Below are 19779 nucleotides of genomic sequence, written 5' to 3'. Positions count from 1 at the left end.
TAGTGATCATTCATCGCTTGTGTTTTGGTTTTACTGTTGTGTGGATTTTAGTGTACGGGGAAGAATTGCAAATTCATTAGTTGTTCCAAGTCTCAGGGCCTTCATTTAAGAGAAAATTTTCATTGCTGTTCAATTTCTCATAGAATTTGTGATCATAATAACCGGAGAACGAACTTCATATGAAAACGTTATCTGACAATTAATTTTTATTGATGTCATAAGTAGCACTACCAGTGATAAGGGAAGTTTGTAGCAGAAGGTTAACAATTATTTTCAATTGATTATGGATTCGGCTCAGGTGCGTACTAAGGAAATGGAATACCTTATTTGTGTAATAAATGTTTTCTTTCATATGCTAAGTTGAATATGTAATAGAACGCATATCTTATATCAATATGCGGTGTTACGTACGTATGTAATTAGCAAGAGCTTTCGTTGATAAAATTAAGAGAATGCTGATTTGACGAATTAACAATACTTATATCCACGGATTAGCTTTATCGTAAGCTACGCTTTTCGAGGTTGTATTTCCCAAATGCCTACATTCCACTCATGGACACTCCCTTATCCATTTCCATTGAAGCACTGTCATTCACCTCTTAGCTTGATAACATTTATAAAATTTTGTTACTTTTAATGTAAAAAATAGATCATTATACTTACATGTAATCATGCAAATCCAAAAATTTTATAACGCAAGTTTGTGCTCTCAATACCTGGGTGCTCCATTCATCTGTCAGTTTCATTAGTCCAGAAAGTCAGTCGTCTGTGATTCTGCTCGTTGTCTTGAGGAAATATAAAAGTTTATGTAGGTTATTTATAAACTTGAAACAGTGTGATCTTGTGGAATTAACTGCATAATATAGCATTTATATCTCATTGAGGACAAACAATTTTAGCTCTTCCGGCAAAGACACTGGAGTATTATAAAGAATCATTTCTTCTTTCACGATCTGTAATCGGATGAGATGAGAAAAAAAAAAAGCAAGAATGGATTTTAGTTAATTATTGACATGTAGGCCTATTGGCAGAATCTTACCAGTATTTTTTTTTATAGCATTTGAATAATTATTGCATCTTAGTTTATCAGATCTTCTACCGAAATATGTTAGTATTAAAAATTTAAAATCGTAGTTAATATGTATGGTAATAAAATTTTAGACGAGTTTTATGTCATTTGTAGTCAGAGAAATAGATTCCCGTTCAACTTCCCGATTGTTTCAACAGATTGCTGTAATCATGGGCAACATTTCTTATTGATTCATAAAGTATAGGAAGAGAAAAGCTTCTGAAGCAACTAAACCTTCATGTATCATTTCCAGGTAAAATAGACACAGCAACATCACTGCAGAAGAGCCATGTCCTTCTTCTGAAGTAATGTGCCTACACATTTTGCCCACCTATTCGACGATAGGATACAGAGTTTGCTTACGTAATGTAGGTCGACCAGGCAGCATGCAGCTGGCGTGTAGGCCATGCAACATTGCTGCAAACTGTCTCCCACATGCTCGGTGGTCCAGTTCAGTATCTCTGTAGGAGTTGTTGTGTTGATGTTAGATTGCGTTTATTCTTCTGATTGTCATGTCAGAAGGATTAACACAACACAGGCTGTAATTTAAACAAAAGTAAAACTGATTATAACGTGCATATATGAAGTAATGTTCTTGTTTTAAAATGCAGAATCACTCCTTTGTGTGTCCAACATATTCAGTCGCACTATTTATATATTCTATTTATGTGAGCTTACGACAAAAGCCTTGGCAGGAATGCAGTATAATGCCCTCCATACTTCCAAGCAGTAGTTTGCGTAATAGATCTCTGCATTCTCTTCTGATTGTGCTCACTGATCAGTCTTCGGTTGTGAAGAAGGCAGCGGGAAATGGTTTTTTCGAGTAGGCCTACATGCAGACGAGAAGTTATAGCCAATCGGTTGAAATGTTTACTCAGTTCTGAGCGCTCGAGGTTGTTGCACTACAGTTACATCACCTTTTAATGCGTGATACCCAAAACAGCCTACCTAAGAAGGTTAACATTTGTTTTTATTTCAGATAGCACGAAAAGCAGAAAGTATTTGAACATTTAAAGAAGGAAACATAATATTTAAACAACATAATTATTTAAATGAAATAATGCATTATATTATCAATAAAGTTATTCAGCATCCATCTTGTCGAACTCATTATATTAGTAGGTAATTAAAATGTTTTTAAATGTAGCTTAGTAAAATACTGTATGTGATTGCATAAAAAGAACAGAGATTTTTGATGCGTCTCAAATGTTTTCCAAAGCAGACATAATCTATTTCAGTCACAGTATTTAATAAAAATAAACCAAATCTACATGTTCACTTTGCTTAACATTCTTACAATAATGTATATTAAGAGATGCGTAATTGCAGACAATGATTGGTGTTGGAGCTACTTACAGTAAGGTGGATGCAGATTCTATAATTCCTCAGTCAACGACCATATCACGAAATATCAAGGATGGAGCAAACAAAATTCTTGCTGAAGTTATTCCAAAATTAAAAGAATCAATGGAGAAATCGCCATTTGGTTTTAAAAGTCCTAATTTTTGTTCATTCCTACCTAGAATTTCCTCCTTGGTTTCTTTAATGTATTTACTTTTGTCCTGTAACATAATGAATACAACACTGTTACAAAATATTATAGTTTAAGTTAACAATTCTGTTCAACTAAAGGATACACACGAACATATTTTTTATCTTTTTAGTGCTGCTTATACTTTATATTTGTATTCTTATAGATAACATTGTTTGTTAAAATTGTATTTTATTTTATTGATTTATTAATTTGTCATTTAAATATTTTATTGTAATTTTTTATTCACTCTAATAGCCTCTACACCTTCTAGGTTCACTAATCAGATGATAGGGCATCAGGCAGTTTAAAATTTCCTTTGCACATACATCGATCGAAAACAGTTTTCAGTCTATGATATCCTTCAAATGACCAATGGTCGACTGTGATGCTTCAGGTGTTTTGCTTTCTGCAGAGTCAAGACACGTGACAGCCAGAACGAGCAAGCGACCGAACATATATCAGTGATTCTCGGTTGGCCATTCTTAATGAAATGCAGAGCTCTACTGCCTAATGCCACTTTTGTTCTTATGTAATGGTCTATTGTGATAGTACTATTAATTTATCACTATAAAAACATTTGCTCAACAGTTATTGAATAAATAACAAAATGATCAGTAAGTGTATATGATTTATGGAAATTAAATGTGCTAGGCTTTATATGAAAATTTACCTTAGAGCTGCTGGGCCAACATGAAATCTGATTGAAGTCACTGTCCCCTGCATTATCACCACCACTACCAGTTCCACCCCACCACCACAGTCATCGTCATTGGCATTATTGTTGCCCTCATTAAGGTTGGAAATTATGCTGTTGATCGTATCATCTGTATTTGCTGCCTTCCCCAGTAAGTATTCATATTCCAATGCCCCTGCATGTTTGCAGTAACATGTCAGTCTTCTGCAGTGACCTATACATTTCCTTGTATAGTCAACTCCATCAGTCACTTTACGTAAAGATCCCCTACCACATTGTTTTCATGACTATTATGCTTTATTTTAGTTCACAACAATTTAATTAGACTAAGGTCCTACATACAAGCATATGGAGGCAATCTAACTATTGTCTGTACATTTCGATCTGGCGGATCAAGGTCATGTACAAAAATACAAATCCCAGATAAGTCACTGAACTGAAAACTGTTGGAAATTATGCTGTTGATCATATCATATGTATTTGCTGCCTTCCCCAGTAAGTATTCATATTCCAATGCCCCTGCATGTTTGCAGTAACATGTCAGTCTTCTGCAGTGACCTATACATTTCCTTGTGTAGTCAACTCCATCAGTCACTTTATGTAAAGATCCCCTACCACATTGTTTTCATGACTATATGCTTTTAGTTCACAACAAGCATATGGAGGCAATCTAACTATTGACTGTACATTTCGAACTGGCGGATCAAGGTCACGTACAAAAATACAAACCCCAGATAAGTCACTGAACTGAAAACTGTGAATTGAAACACTGGTAATTCCGACTGTCCCAGCAGACTTTAGTTGAGGAGAATGGTAAACACACGTGGCAAATGCAGTACATTTGCTTGACCTTGAGCTGCCAGATAATGCAGTATGTCCATAGCTGTTCAACAGTTGATCAATAATTTATATCCTTTTGGTTCTTTGTTAGAATTACTGTAGATCGCATTGAGTTCTATTCAGAGATGAGTCATATATTAATTACTCACCTCCTAATTAACCATGTGATCATGTCCCTTTTGATGGAGTTTTATGTTGGTGCCATGTCCAATTGTATATTGTCATGCAGCATGTTGTGTAGTATGACAATTGAATTTTAGGGGCATATTGTTTGTTTCTCTCTAGTACATTATTAATTAATTTTTTTAATAATTAGCCTATTTTCGATTTTATCAGGGAAGTCTTTGATTGCGGAATCTGCTTTTTATACTAAAATATCAACCTTTAGAAAAGCAGACCATGTTTAGAATTAATAAAAATAAGTCATTTAGAAGTATTTGTATCATTACCCCTTTTACATCATCTCACTACTGACATTTTTTAATGTCAAACTGTTGTCCATCCAACTTTGTACAAGATAAAATATATTCCTTCTTACCTCCCTTAGGATAACTGTACTTATATATTCTCCTCGTCAATTTAAAATGAGAGATCAATCAAGATTTTGCTTTGTCACATACTTTTATTCCGCCTGAAGCTCAGTTCAACGTAAAATTCTTTGTAAGGAATGAACTTTCCTTGAAAAATGAATTTTCCCTCCTAGAATGGGTAGAATTTAGGGCAAATCAACACTTATTTTTTGTAACAATCTCTGAGCATTTCGTCATATCAAAATCGTTTTAATAGACCTATGTTACTTGTGTAATCAAGCTTAGACAAGCTTTTTTCCTTGGAGGCAATGAGTCAATTTCATCTCAGTTTCATTATTCCTTCTTCAATTTTTAAATTGACATCTTTGAAACTCCAGTGTAATTGGCTGCAGTCTCTGTTGCACGTGTCACACGAAATGTAAACTGTTTTTGTCTTATTTTTCATCATACCTTTCATCATACCTCAGGTATCATTTCCCGTACTTTTGCAGCGGACACTTATTCTCTTTTTCTTTGGTCACTCATCAATTTGGATCTACTTTAAAAATTTACATTAATGTTGCAATAATTAATGCACTACACGAACGCAGAACTGATCTACAAATTCCTGATATTACCAGTCTCAGTATAACTAAATGCCATTTGTTACATTGTCACAGAATATACGGCATCATATTGCATAACTGGCCAATAGCAGAAAATATTGCTTATTTAGGTTACCTATCTTTCTGTTACCCATAACGTAAATACCCTGCACAATATCCTAATTACTGGCTTCATACAGTATGAGTAGTTCAGCAATGTAATTTGTCTGTAATATGTAATCAACACACTGAACGAGATATTTACAGGTTGGAAATCAGCGAAGAGCAAAAGATTTTAAATGTTGATAAACCATTAGATGACTTTCTCTCAGGGAAAAGCAAATTTGGGAGTCCCCTGTTGTAGATTTACAGCACTCAAATGTTCTGTCTCTCGGAGAGGACTCCAGGAACAATTTCTAAGCCATTTCACTACCGTGTTGAATTTCAATGCCGACTAACCTCTGCAGTTGAAAACATTATTAATTATAATGTACAAATAATAATATGGTTAAAGTTTCTGTATATACACTACAAATATATGAGATGATGGAATGTAGAACAACTGCGAGGGAGTATATTTTATAGTACCAGGCTTCTAATTGGAATGTGCCTTTTGTAATTGGTGGAAAGTAAGGGTTGTCTCTCTGATTCTTGCCATTTCTCAGTGATTCCACCAAGTTGATTCTAAATATTTTTAAACAAACAGTACAGATTATTTAGTGCAATTACAATTGCAGAAAAATTACAACTGTATTTAGTCACTGAACCATTCTTTCGGGGTTAATAAACTTTCTGAGATACCAGAGATTTTTTCCATTGTGGAAAGAAGTCTAAAATATGGTTATGGTTTCATCTTCAATTATTTCCTATTTCAATTTGGTTGATAGGCCTTTCCCCTCTAATCACATTCTCTACCATGAATGAAGGGGAATGTACTGTTGTCCGTCCCTCAAGCATTTGACAAATTGATTTCCAACAGTGACAAATTTTATTATTGAGAATGTTTACCAGGAATGTATGTTTTGCAAGTCTATACTAAGCATTTGTATTTCATTTTTATTGCTGTTTATATCAACTGGTACATTAAAAAGCTACTGAGAGTAGAAGATAAATGCTTTCTTCATTGCTAGTGCTACATTGCAACATATACAGTGGAACAATCTGCACTGTTTCACTTTCCCTTGACTTCATAATACAAATCAACATTCCTCAATTTAATTAATTATTGGTTGGAAATATTCTACCAACGACACTAAAATATACTGAAACATGTATTTGTCAAACATCCGTGTGATTGTGTTTTATATATTACTTTATGCTCGACCATGCCGAAATGTAGTAATTATACACCTGGTAGCAGACCTTTAATGCATGTCATTAAAGTACACCTACTCATTAAAGGTCAGGTCTTTCAGCCAATGACGACTCAGGTTACAACTGTTCAGCCAATGACAGGTCAGCTTTCTACCATTATAAAACCGCAAGTATCGATTATTCTAGGATATGCAATCGAAAGAGAATTAGCGAAAAGTCACGGTGGCTGGAAATCCAATACTTTCGCAGAAGGTTATGTTCTGTTACTATGATAATTAGCGTTAATTGTAAATAATATTCAAATAAATTCAATTTGTCATCTCGTTTTTCAATGTCTAATTTAATTTCACTGTTATCTCTATAGGTTCTTATGGCCTAGCAAGGTCAATGTGGACATCTGTTCCTCGGAAAAAATCAATACTTTCGCGTCTGCGCACATCTCACAACATACGGGACATTGCTCAATGTCAAATACAAATAAAATTAATAATATCAAGTTAGAAATATGGTCGAGCATAAAAAGTCATATGAAACTCGCCCATAATAGTAATTAAGAAGCTCGTATGAAAATTATGAAACTCGCTTGCGCTCGTTTCATAAATATCCATACTCACTTCTTAATTACCTTCATTATAGGCTCGTTGCATAATGTACTATTATGTACTTTATTTAATACCTTACTTTCTTGTGTGTATAGCTTGGGGATGCAGGTATAAGAGGTAACAGCTACCGCTTGGTCACTGACAAACTCAGAGCAAGTAGAAGGGGAAAAAAATGCCTTTTCATCCTCTCAACTTGTTTACAAGTCCTTTAGTACCAAATTTGTCAAAGCATAGGAGCTCTTTCATCGGTAGCGTGTATATTAAAAGTTTGTAACTTTGCGTATACAAAACTGCCATTATTTATTTTATTTTTGGTAGGAATTATATTTCATAGTGATACATTTTGACAGTAGAATGCACACAAGTGCCTGTATATTTTACTTTTGATTACGTTAGCTGAAGTTAAGGCAGTGATTCCTCCCTTCCTTCCGCTATGCCTTAGAAATATTGGTTTTTCCATTTTTAGACTTTGTGTATTCAACTATCCTAATAAGACTGACTTTCTGGTAGGTCCGATCCATAAACTTTTTGCATGACTCTTCAATATGAATGCCGCTAAACAGTTTCATATAATATGATAAAATTACCATCTATGATTTGTAATATATGAATTATTCTTTTCATGCTATAGCTATCTGGGAATGTAAACTATGAAAATGACATTCAGGTAAATAGATTGATTTCATATTTAAGGAACACTCTATTTACTGATTTATATAGTATACGTAAATATGCTTTACTATGAAATATTATTTGTGTTATGCAAAAACGCTATAAAATTACCAAAGATTTTGTGCTTTGCATTTGTTACACATTTTCAATTTTGGATTATAGAACTACGTAATTTTCCTTTTTTCCTCACTTCTCTATATGTATACATTGAATAATAATTTACATAATTTTTAATTTGTATTTGACTCACTTATTCCATGAAATATACAGTATATTGGAGATTTTAAGATGTTGAGTCACTGGCGTAGCTCAGGCAGTAGTGCATTTGCCTGCTTATCGGAGTTGTGCTGGAGCCGGGTTCGAATTCTGCTTGAACTGGTTACAGGGTTGGGTTTTTTCAAGATTTTCCCCAACTAATGTGAATATTGGGTACTTGATCACTAATCTTCGGTCTCATCTTGCCAAATACCATCTTGCTATCATCAGTTTCATCGATGCTAAATAACTTAGTAGTTGATACATTGTTGTTAAATAACTGACTAAAAATAGGCCTATATTAATCTTGGAGTGTTCACGGTTTTGTGTATAAAAGATATAGGCCTATAAAAGGTGGAAGTGAAATAGCCTTGCAGATTTTCAGAGCAAATGGCTCATGTTATGTATACTAAAAAAAAACTATATTATATTGGTGGAAAGTTCATAGTTTTTTCCCAAATGTTTAACAATCTCTTATTGGGTAACTATTGCGAGTAGGATCGTGGTTTTTGTCCGTATTGATAGGAAATCTAATAAAGAATAATGTATCCCTTTGACGTATTTCAATAGTGTGAACAGTTTTCGTGTAAATTTAATTTTAAAAACTCCTAAATTCAAGCCATTGCATGAAGTGAGTGGCAACATCTTGGCAGAATGCAGCTTACGTACGGAAACTCACAAAGTTCGTTGTCCTCTTACATCTCTATCACGAGTAGGATGTATTAGAGATGGTGTTGCCGGACTGCTCAAACTTCAAACTTAATTTTCTAATTAACTGTGCATTTAATCACAAAACATAATATAGGTTTTCTAGTCATTTACGTGTACCCTATCGTCTCTTTCAAGCTGCAAGATTATTTCACTTTCACTCTGTATATACATACATACATACATACATACATACATACATACTGTAGTCACATGTTTTCTTGTACCTGTCATACCCTAATTCTCTTTCAAATAATTAATTGGCATATTTTCTCCAATTCGGTTTTGGAGAAGCAAAATGAAGCAACACATCTTACTTCCTACAGTATTATATGGTTCATTTGTTTGTAATTTCCCCCCAACTTTTGTTTTCTTCACAGAGTTACTAATTTTTCCCGAGTTTTAACCACACATTCAAATGCTTTGTGAAGGGACTTCAGGAAAGATTTTCTCGAATTTTCCTCCACATACTTGATTATATTTATAATAACTTCCTTTCCTTACTATGGTTACGTTTTTTTTTTGTTTTGTTTCGTGAATGTGTCATCCCATCTCATTTACCACACTGATTATTGTTCCATCTTCACAGATATGCTTCTCCATCTTCAGAGTTAAATATTCATTCATCATTCATTCAATTATTCATTAACCCAAATTTCCAAAGTCGGAACCTAGGCGCTCCCTAGCAGAGATTTCCATACCTACAAGGAATTCAGTTAACATATTTGCCAACAGGGGGAAGAGGGACAAGTGGTAAGCTCATCGCCTCAAATGCTACCTAGTATGCAACTAAGGTATTACTAAGACGCGAGAGAGAGGATAATTTAGTCCACATGCTCAAATTTAGGCTTGGATGTCTTTAATATGCCGGAAAACTCCAACACAGGACACATGGTTTAAAGTCCCTCCCGAAGGACTTGTGCTCCTGATTTTTGCATCCTGAAAAATCCATCGACTCTAGCCAGGTTTACCTCTAAACTATTGGGGGCAAAAAAGTTAAATATACGGTGAAGAAAATAATGTTCGATATTTCTTGGCAAGACAGTTTGATTTGAACATGTTCATAACACTCACAATCAATTTGCTACACTCATGTATTAGGCCCACGTATCTTTGCCTTGTGCCTCCAACCCTTTTTAGTTCAAGTAAATCTGTGACTACTGTAGTACTCATTCTGTCAAGCTGTGTACTATAAATTGAGTTGCTAGTGAATTTCAGGTAATCGGTGAGAAAAGGTAGTAGCTTATTTTTTTCCTCTAGGAAGTTTGTTGTAATGTTGGTATAATATTAAACAGCTCACTTGAATGTACTTAATTTACCATGTAAATTCTCATAGTAAGTGAGAATTTTATCCTTTACTTTAATTTAAAACTTAATTTGCAAAGAGTAATGTGTGTGTGTTCGTGTGATTGTATGTATCAGCTCTTATGCGCTGCAGTTTACACATGTCCAAGAATTGTATGTGCATAATTGTGGCTTACGCATGAGGGAGGATTCAATGTCTGTTATCTCCAAAATATTTTTCATAATGGGTATATCAGTAGAGTTTTTGCTTTTAACTCTATTTTCTAGCAGTTATTGTGCATGTCCACTAGACTGTTAGCTTTTGCCTCTGTTTACCACCATTTTCTCCAAGTTCTTTTATATTTTCTACCGCAATTTATAGACTTTCTCGTATCTGAATTTGGGAGTGATTGTTGTAGTGTTGTAATAAGAGCGATAATGCGAATTTTCGTGGAGTTGAGGTAGTGCTCATGATATTATTCATACTTTCCACATTAACTTCTTTTAGCATAAGCTTAATAATCATATTAGCGTTCCACTACATTATTTGTGTGTCTGGATTATACAATTAGACAATATCTCTGCAATCTGGATTAATGGAAATCTTTGTTTTTTCACAGCCTATGCCTACTCAGTATGAAACAGGAATGGTAAAGTTGCAATCTGATACATATTAGTTTATTTGTGCATGGAATATCAAATGCTTCATGTTTTAAAAAGTTTTTTTTTTTTTCTTTTTTACTTGGGTATGAATTTCTTCTTATTCTGACTGTTGACTGACGTATTTGAATTTCCACTTGTTGGAGATTTGTAGAGATAATTCTTGCTACAGCAAAATATATTTTATAGTTCTACGAAACAGACTTTCTAGGTCATACTTTCTGTCATTGTTATAAATCATTGTATAGTTGTCTTATCTAGTCTAGCACTGACAATTTTATGCTGTATAATCAATTCATTCCTGTATATTTCATGATGGGACTATTGGAAAATGACTTCTACAGCTGCATTACACTGCTATTACCATCAACATTACGGTACTCTATTTGAATGATAATGAGCTCTTTTATATTTAATGTTTATTTTTTACTTCTAACATATTACCATATTATTTTCCGAAATATCAACTGGCTATTCAAATTGATCACTTTAGAATAATGGGGATGATATTGTATTCCTAAGATTATAATGGTAGATGTTAGTCTTACTAAATACGTACATTAATATGAATTATTTGTACTGGGTGAATAGATTGTAGAGAAACAAGAACCAGTGGCGTAGCATGAAATCTTGAGCAGGGGAAGCTAATTCAAGTTGTCTTTCATGCAATATGAGAAAACGTATTACAAAAATATAGTCTTAAAATAAATAGTAGTCAATGTCAAGTCAGCAGTCGAAGGTGGTTGGAACCTCGTAAGTAACACCAATAAGGCATGACCTCAAACGGTACATAGTAAAATATGATTTCACGGTTTACACATATCTCTAACAAATTGACACGTATACGTATAATATTAGCTAACTCCCTGTCATATTTAGAGAAATCACAATATTAGTATCATTACGTAACTATGCGTCTGTCTTTTGGTTGTGTCCTTCATTGACAGCAAGCGAGTCGGTCATTTGTTTTTTAGATCACACTTTTGTTCTTAAGTCAGTCTTGATAATGGAATTGTCCTAAAAAATTCAAGTAAATTGGTGTCAGGAACTGTTATTTCACTCATTATTTATTATATCAGCCACAATGCACACTAACACTTCAACTGAACACAACTGACGAAAAGGGATAACTTGGAAACTACTTATTTTCAATGTCAAAGCTAGCTTCTTGCGAGCCTTGCAACTAGGGTAGTTAAGTTAGTAAGGGATGGAAAATCTGCGGGGTGGATTACACAGAAGAAACCAGTCTGCTTGGAAGCTGGTGTGTGCAGGCTTCTTGTTTACTGCTGCATCACAAATCAACCTAAGCTGCCGCATCACAATATTTAACGCGTAAATATAAATTCTATTAAAATTAATAAATAATTTTGTTCATAAACTGCAGGTTTATTATGAAATTATTATTAACTGGGGAAGCTGAGCTTTTTAGCTTACATTGACGCTACGCCACTGACAAGAACATGGTTCCTAACTAAACCATTTGCAGACAGATTGCGTATATAGCTTGCTGTTGGTGATACATAGCACAGTATTGATAATTCGAGTTACCACGAATTATTAATATACAGTATTACTAAATATAAGAGTTAAATCATTTTTTGCTCACCTAAATTAAGAAAGGAAATGCTGAAACTTCTGTTTTCTTGTTCCAAACATTGTTGCACCTAAGTGTATAAGAAGTGAGAAATAGATACATTTTCCCGGATGTTATTTTTCAGTTCTTCCAGAATATGTGGATTATTTTTGTACACTTGTCCTTTAGAGTTTTCCAGAGATAAAAGGCAGAAGGGGTTATATTGAGGGATTGAGAATGGGTATAAAGGGAAGAATTGTGATTGTGTTTTGTATGGTTCCTGGGGTAGCTCAGTCGGTAGAGCATTCGTACGTTAAGCGAAGGGTCCCGAGATCGATACCCAGCCCCGGAATAATTTTTCCATTGAAATTATTAAAGTGAATTGATACTTTATTTGATGATCAACGAAGAACTGATATCAATAAATACAACGAAGGGGTAAACAAAAATACGAATATTGACGCTATTTGTCTTCTAGCTAACCAGGAGCTCCCTCTACTGGGACATGACGAATCAGATAGTTCTTTGAACGAAAGAAATTTTTTAGAATTTTTGAATATTTAAAAAAAAATATGGTTTTAGAAAACCATCTAAATTCTTCCGCAGTGTTTTCAGGAACTCCTCCATTGATTCAAAATGATACTATAAAAGCTATTACTGATGTAGAAAAAGAAGAAATAAAACATGAAATTAACTCAGTTTCATTTGTAGCTATAATACTTGATGAAACTTCTGATCTTGAGAACTAATCTCAACTATGTACAGTTCTCCGCTATGTCTATGAAAGATTCTTGGACTTTGTAGATGTTAGTGCCGATAGAACAGCAGATGGTTTATTTATTCATGTAGCACGAGTAGTTAATGAATTTGAAATTTCTACTAAACTCGTGCAACTATAGACCAATTATATGTTTTAACAGAACACCCATACTCCAGGTTCAGCATATGCTACTGCTTTTGTTCCTTATGACATGAAGTCAACAAGCAGCACTCTTTTCTTGTCTAAACGACAGTCACCGTAAGTTTCCTGGTAGTTAGTGTTCACTTAAACTTCCTTGGTTTCTTCAATGAATAAATATCCCTCACTGCATATACTGTCTTACTGACAAACCATCTGAATTGATTTAAAAACAGATCTGAACCAACTGATAAGGAATCCAGACTGACTGATGAAGAGACCTGAACTGAGTGGCAAAGAGATACAAACTGAATGAAAAAGGGGCCCAAACCAACTAATAAAGAGACAAAAACTGTCTGATGAAGGGACCTGAACTGACCAATGAGGGGATAGAAACTGACTGAGAAAAGCACATAAACTGACTAAGAAAGACACAAGAACTAACTGACAAAGGGACTCAAACTGACTGATGTAGGCACAAGAACTGACTGACGAAGGGACACGTACTGACTGATGAAGGGACCCAAGTCAACTGACAAAGAGACCCAAAGCAATGGATGAAAAGACCCGAAGTGACTGATGAGGAAACCCAAAGTGACTGACGAAGGAACACAAATCAACTGTGGAAAGGACCCAGAGTACTAACAGACCCAAACAGAATAACGAACAGACTTTTACAGACTGAAAAACAGAACCGAACCAACTGATGTGTAACTACAATTTACTGAAATTGATTAGGACTGACAGACAAACCTGCTAGAATCAACTGATGAACCGACCTGAATTGACTGTCCAGTAAACTGATCACTCCTTCACTCTTATCAACTGACTGATGAACTGTTCTAAACTATTTCCAACTAAAGATTGAAGTAGACATAAACAAAACCAAAATGTATTACTCCGCAATCGCAAGCTAGCTACCAAAGCAGCCACCAGGGTGCATTATTTTCAGCAAGTGAGCACGCAGGGCAGCCACCGTCTGACATATTGCAGACATTTCAACACATTCATTGAACTAACCTGTAAAATGCTTACAGAGGGTTAATATTTATTATTTCTCTATTGGGAATAGTGGATTTTCTTTTTCTTAGATTCGTGATTAAATGTTATTCTTTGAAGAGTGGAGAATTTCTTTAATTCTACAGAAATTTATTTGAGATTGGCAACACTGAATCTCGCACTGTGTTATACCAGCTGTGCTGATGTGCTCTGTGAAGCTGCAAGTCACCTTGGGAGGGATTTAATGTCTACTACGCATGCGCGTTGCCATATTACACGTTACAATGATTTAACACGCAATGTCTGAAACTACTAATATAAACATGTTGTTTAAATCGTAAGAAAGTGTTCTTATAAGCATGTTTAATTCACTCGTATTCCATGTATATTATACATTTTATTATTTTAGAAGGAACTATTTTAATGTGAGGAAGAAGATGACAAGCATGAGTTTGTAAGCATTGTGCGTCTAATAGCCAATCAGGAACCATTATGACACGTGCATTTATTTACATTTACTTCAATCTTTAGCTGGAAAGAGAGTAGACTGACTGACTGACTCAAATTCGCTCACTGACCAATGGACCCACAGACCAACTGATTGTTTGACCTGCAGACTAATTGACATATTGACTAATCAACTAACATATTCATTGATGAACTGACGAACGTAATTGTTACAGGACAATTTTTTAGTCAAAGACAAAGACAAATAGTAGACTTAAGTCGTATTTTTTTACATTATCATTAATAGAAGTGGAAACATCTCAAATAAAGCAACAAATTTTCATTGTACACAAATATTCATGTGTGATGTTTAATAGTGTGAAACTTAATGTGTCTGTTCATTTTCAGGTTTTTTTTGTTCAAATCAAAATGTATCTATAATTCCTTATTTTGTGTCTGCATGGTTCGGTTCTTAGATAAAAATGGATTATCTTTTATATGTACATCAGCACTTTCCATCAAGTATACTATTTCTTGTGTGTTAAGGTTTTGGGTATTTATGATACTATTTCTTGTGTGTTAAGATTCTGGGTATTTATGATGTGTCATGGACATTTTCATGCCTCCAACTTTGTAACTACTGTTCCATCTACAGATGTCACTACCAGTAGTGCAATTTTGATTTTGCGGATTTGCCTCATTGATATTTTAATGACAGTTATTTTGGGTTATACTTCCCCCCCTCCCCTTTCTAGTCATAATAGTTGGTAATATAACAATCAATCGAATGGGACTGTCATGGAGGATATTGGTCTCTGTGGTGACAGATGGAGCTACAGCATTAACAGGAGGCAAGAGGGAGTTTGTGGGAATCTTAAAGAATAAAGTTTCTCAAAACTTAATATCCCTACATTGTTTAATATACCAAGAGGTTCTTTGCATCAAGACTCTGGCCATGGATCATGTGATGAGTATTTTCAAGACAGTAAATTTCATTAGGACTCATGCACCGAATCATAGGCAATTCAAGAAATTTATGCATTCAGTGTATCGTGATTTTACAGATATGCCCCGTTTCTGTGATGTGCGATGGCTGAGTCTTGCTGGAACTTACCTTGCCACTCAATGACTATGGAATTCTTAACTCTCTTCTTACCGTTCTGAAAAAAAAAGAAAAAAAAGAAGGGGTCTGTTACATTAACAGATGACATTGAAGACCCTACAGTAGCTCTTTCAGTGTGTAAAGGCAGTGGATGGACAGTTTACGGAAATTTTCTGGATTGCAGTAATGATAATTTCTTGGTTGACAAAGCTGTTTAATTGAAAATGTATCTCATTCAAACGTCCAGAGATTTTCAGTTAACTCTGCACCATTTGCAATAGCCACGAATTGCTCCCAAAAATTCCTGCAAAAATGGTCACAATGCTTCAGTCTTTACATAACTCCGATCTTACAGGGATGAAAATTTAGATTATTGTGCAGTATGCTCCTTCAGCCATGGCAGAAACGTCATGATATACCAACCATATATTAACATGTTGACTGCCCTGGTCTCCTGGTGATAGCAGCTTTAGTAATAATATTTGTGATGGCTTTGTTTTCAGCATCATAATATAAGTTCCTTCAAATTGCTGAACACATATCTTGATAAGATGGCGTCAACTTCTCTAAGATTAAGTTTGACAAAATGAATGCGTAGGCCTGCTCTCAAAAATAATTTGGTACCAGTAATAATGGAGAAAAGTAGACTTTTGAATTCATTAAATTAAGAAGATATTATTTATTTTCCATTAATATTTTTTGTTTTTACATGAAGTCAAAAATAAATGTTTGTCCATTATTAACAAATGTTTGTTAGCCTCGTTCTGCGAGCACTCATTTAAATGATCTCCTACTTATTGTCATTTTCGTAAATGCTTTCTCGGCAAAAGTGTATTGCTTGTAAAACCATGGCTAATAAATGGTGATGGTTTTGCAATAGGAAGTGGTTAATGTTATTCTCCACATGTCTGTAATATTTGGAAAGGGGAAACAATTTTTTTCCTGCTATATGCTTTATTTAAACACATTTTCACATAGCACATTTCCTTAATGCACATTATCACGTCAAAATTAACATAAGCGAACTGGCTTATAATTCTGTTGTATGTTTATGTGCATGCAGCCCACAGCTCAGGATCCAAATGCTGGATCTCCATATCAGGTACGAGTGCATTGAGCTTATTATAGTCCTTGTTTGGGCTTTGCGACTTTATTGCCTCTGTAATTAACGAGGTTCACTTGTTTCAGGCAATCAGAACTGCCATGAGTATAAATTTGAGTGTGTTCAAAGAACCACGTGGAGTAATGCGAATACTCCAATTTGTAAGTATTTTGGTGAAGTTGTGTCATGTATAATTTTGGTGCAGAAATATTTTATTTAAACTGGCCATATAAATTTCAAGTGAAAAAATTTTTTTCATTTATAAATGTAGAAAAAAAAAATAAATTTGGACATACCTTTGTCATAAAATGAGAATAAGAGGAGTAGTTACTTCTTAGAACATTGAAATGGAGAGGTTTACTTGTCTCATCTGGAGACAAATGCAGATTAACCTGAAAGGGCTGCCTCCCTGCCCTTCAGTAAAAGTGGCCAAAGGACTTTTCCAAAATTACCTTAGTTTTAATATCAATCAATATATATGAAGACTACAGAGAAAAACTTGGTAAGTCACATTTTACTATTTTTACAGGAGAGCAAGGTAAAAGTTTCAAGACCCATTGTATTCTATTGTATTTGGGTTATTCTTCAAATTTCTTAAAACTATTGAGGTTGTTATTATGTACAGTTAAACTACACAAATCTGCACTACCTGAGCTATTACATTACATCTAGAACAGAAAATTGATCATTTTGGACTTCTCAAGTTTTTTTCCCTGTGGTCTTCTTCATATATTACAGATATTTTAAATAGTGTTTTATGTTTCACAGATATTTTCAATATGTGCATTTGCAACAACTACAGGATTTTCTAGTTCCGTGTATGTAACAGTGAACTGTCCAGAAAGTAAACCAGAGCCATACAGATTGGACTACTCCTACCCATTCAGGTAAGAAAAATAATTATTTCGAAGCGTTTGAAAATAAATTGAAGGACATTTTTGTGAGAAAGTACAAAGCATTTAGTTGTAATTATTTCACTAATGTGCTTGCAAACCTCCAAGAATATCTCACACATCAGTGAAAATATTGACAATGCAACTAGTACCTGCTTCTTACACAGTGATATCAGTAACTGAAGAATTGTCTTGTAGAAGTTCGTATATTTAGTTACTCATGTTCTGTTTAAAGTGTATAGAGAGTTAAAATTAATCAACTCACTTCAGATGCTGTGACTGCACGTCGATATAATAAACGTTCTTACTTAAAAATGCCTGCATCAATACTTAAATTGAATCAGTTGGCACTAAAAGGTATTATGCCTTTTTTTTAACTTTTCAGGAGAGAAAAAAAAACATATATTGTCTCTTCATTAGCGCCTTTATATACTCCTTAAAAATGCATTTAATGCCTTGGAGTACTAGCAAGTACTATATTTTTGGCAATGGGGAAATTCTTAGAAATTTCTACTTATTAATAAACATTCTATTTCGGAATATGTATTATATCTCTTTCTCGTGTTAAATTTTCCTGTACCTTGTTAACGTGTTTCGGCTGCTATTGTCCTTCTTCAGAACTGGTTGTTGCTGGTCTTGGCGCCTTTTGTTTTGTTTCCTGTGGGGGTGTGTTTGTGTAGTGTAATGTGGAGTCAAAGAGTGTGTGTATTTTTCTTTCCTTGCTTACACAAAAAGGTACTTTCTTTGATCCTTTCTCATGTCCATTGTAATTTTCAAACGATTGTTTTCAAGCATGAAAGTGCTCCATTACAAATATCCCAACATAGTAAAATTTCTTGATTTGCCCTTCTGGCATGATGCCCTAGATTTGTAACTTCAGTTAGAAATTTTTATAAATTTAAGTAGATGTACATATTGTTATTTTGTACAGTTTCGCATAAAACAGCTACTATCTGTATAATTTAATAGCTTCTAATATTATTTTGCTATTTACAAAAGTCAGTTATTAAAAATGATAGAGATATTGAAGTCTAGAGTTACACTTTTTTTTTTGAATCGGAAAGTATGTATAAGGAAGGTTTCATCATGTGAGATCCATACTTCAGATGTCGTAGGAATTCATAGAAAATCATCATGTTATACCAGTCTTACAGCTGTTAATTATGTAAGCATGTGCGGCTTACAGCTGTTTCGGTGCTACTTGACACCATCCTCAGAGCTTTCTGTGTCTCAGCGCCATCTCAACTTCGCTGCTGTTGTGTGGGTGTGTTCGTGTGATGAAGAGTTGTGTCCAATAGTGTGTGTGTGTGTTCTGAAATTGATCTGTGTGTTGAGAATTTGATTAGGATATGTTTTAGGTGTTACAGCAAAATAGATTAGGGCATGAGGATACATTATAATAATGCATTTTTTTTTTGTTATGTGCAAATTTCATTGTTGTACAGTGTACTTAGTGAACTTTTGAGTGTTTAAAATACATTTTTCTTTTGCTAGGCTGGACCATGTGCCAGAAATCACGGTCTGCAACCGTTCCTTGCACCTAATCGGAGACTTCTCTTCAGATGCCCAGTTCTTTGTTGCCACTGGAGTTCTCTCCTTCTTGTACTGTATTGGCATTGCTGTAGTGTACGTTATGTTTGATGCTCTATACCAGAGCAATGGACTACTTCCCTTGGCCGTAAGATATTCTGTAGTTTGAATAGAAATAATATTTATGAATGCATTTAATATCTCGAAATAACAAACATTATTTCTTGCAGGATTTCTTTCTCACTGTGACATTAGCAGTGTTTTGGCTTTCTGGTAGTGCAGCTTGGGCTAATGGCTTGAATGGATTGAAAGGAACAACAAGCAAATTTAAAGAAACATCACAATGTTCTGATAATTTTTGTAAACATGTGCAATTTGGGAATTTTTCTGAACTCACAATATCTGTGGTAAGTGTCAAAGGGTAGAAGATTCTACAACATTTAATACCTACCTTTTTTTTTTCAAGTACTGTAATAGTAAAACTGAAAA

The 19779-nt window shown here is 34.4% G+C and overlaps 1 protein-coding gene across 4 annotated transcripts in view; it reads left to right on the top strand.

Moving 5' to 3' along the window:
- LOC138707488 (synaptophysin-like protein 1) overlaps positions 1 to 19779 on the top strand; it is a 41265-nt gene continuing 21486 nt past the window's right edge. The window contains exons 1-8 of one of the 4 annotated variants that reach the window (XM_069836979.1): positions 1 to 298; positions 7799 to 7834; positions 10707 to 10736; positions 16829 to 16867; positions 16954 to 17028; positions 17636 to 17754; positions 19255 to 19438; positions 19521 to 19697. In XM_069836979.1, coding sequence (XP_069693080.1) covers positions 284 to 298; positions 7799 to 7834; positions 10707 to 10736; positions 16829 to 16867; positions 16954 to 17028; positions 17636 to 17754; positions 19255 to 19438; positions 19521 to 19697 — 675 coding nt within the window. In that variant the 5' untranslated portion in view covers positions 1 to 283. The remainder of the gene's footprint in view (positions 299 to 7798; positions 7835 to 10706; positions 10737 to 16828; positions 16868 to 16953; positions 17029 to 17635; positions 17755 to 19254; positions 19439 to 19520; positions 19698 to 19779) is intronic. The other 3 variants (XM_069836980.1, XM_069836981.1, XM_069836982.1) reach the window with 3 other exon arrangements.

The sequence above is a fragment of the Periplaneta americana genome, chromosome 10 (assembly GCF_040183065.1).
Source record: "Periplaneta americana isolate PAMFEO1 chromosome 10, P.americana_PAMFEO1_priV1, whole genome shotgun sequence".
In the NCBI taxonomy this organism is placed as follows: Eukaryota; Metazoa; Arthropoda; class Insecta; order Blattodea; family Blattidae; genus Periplaneta; species Periplaneta americana.
The sequence above is the reverse complement of the archived record's forward strand: the minus strand, read 5'-3'. Positions and strand labels throughout refer to the sequence as shown.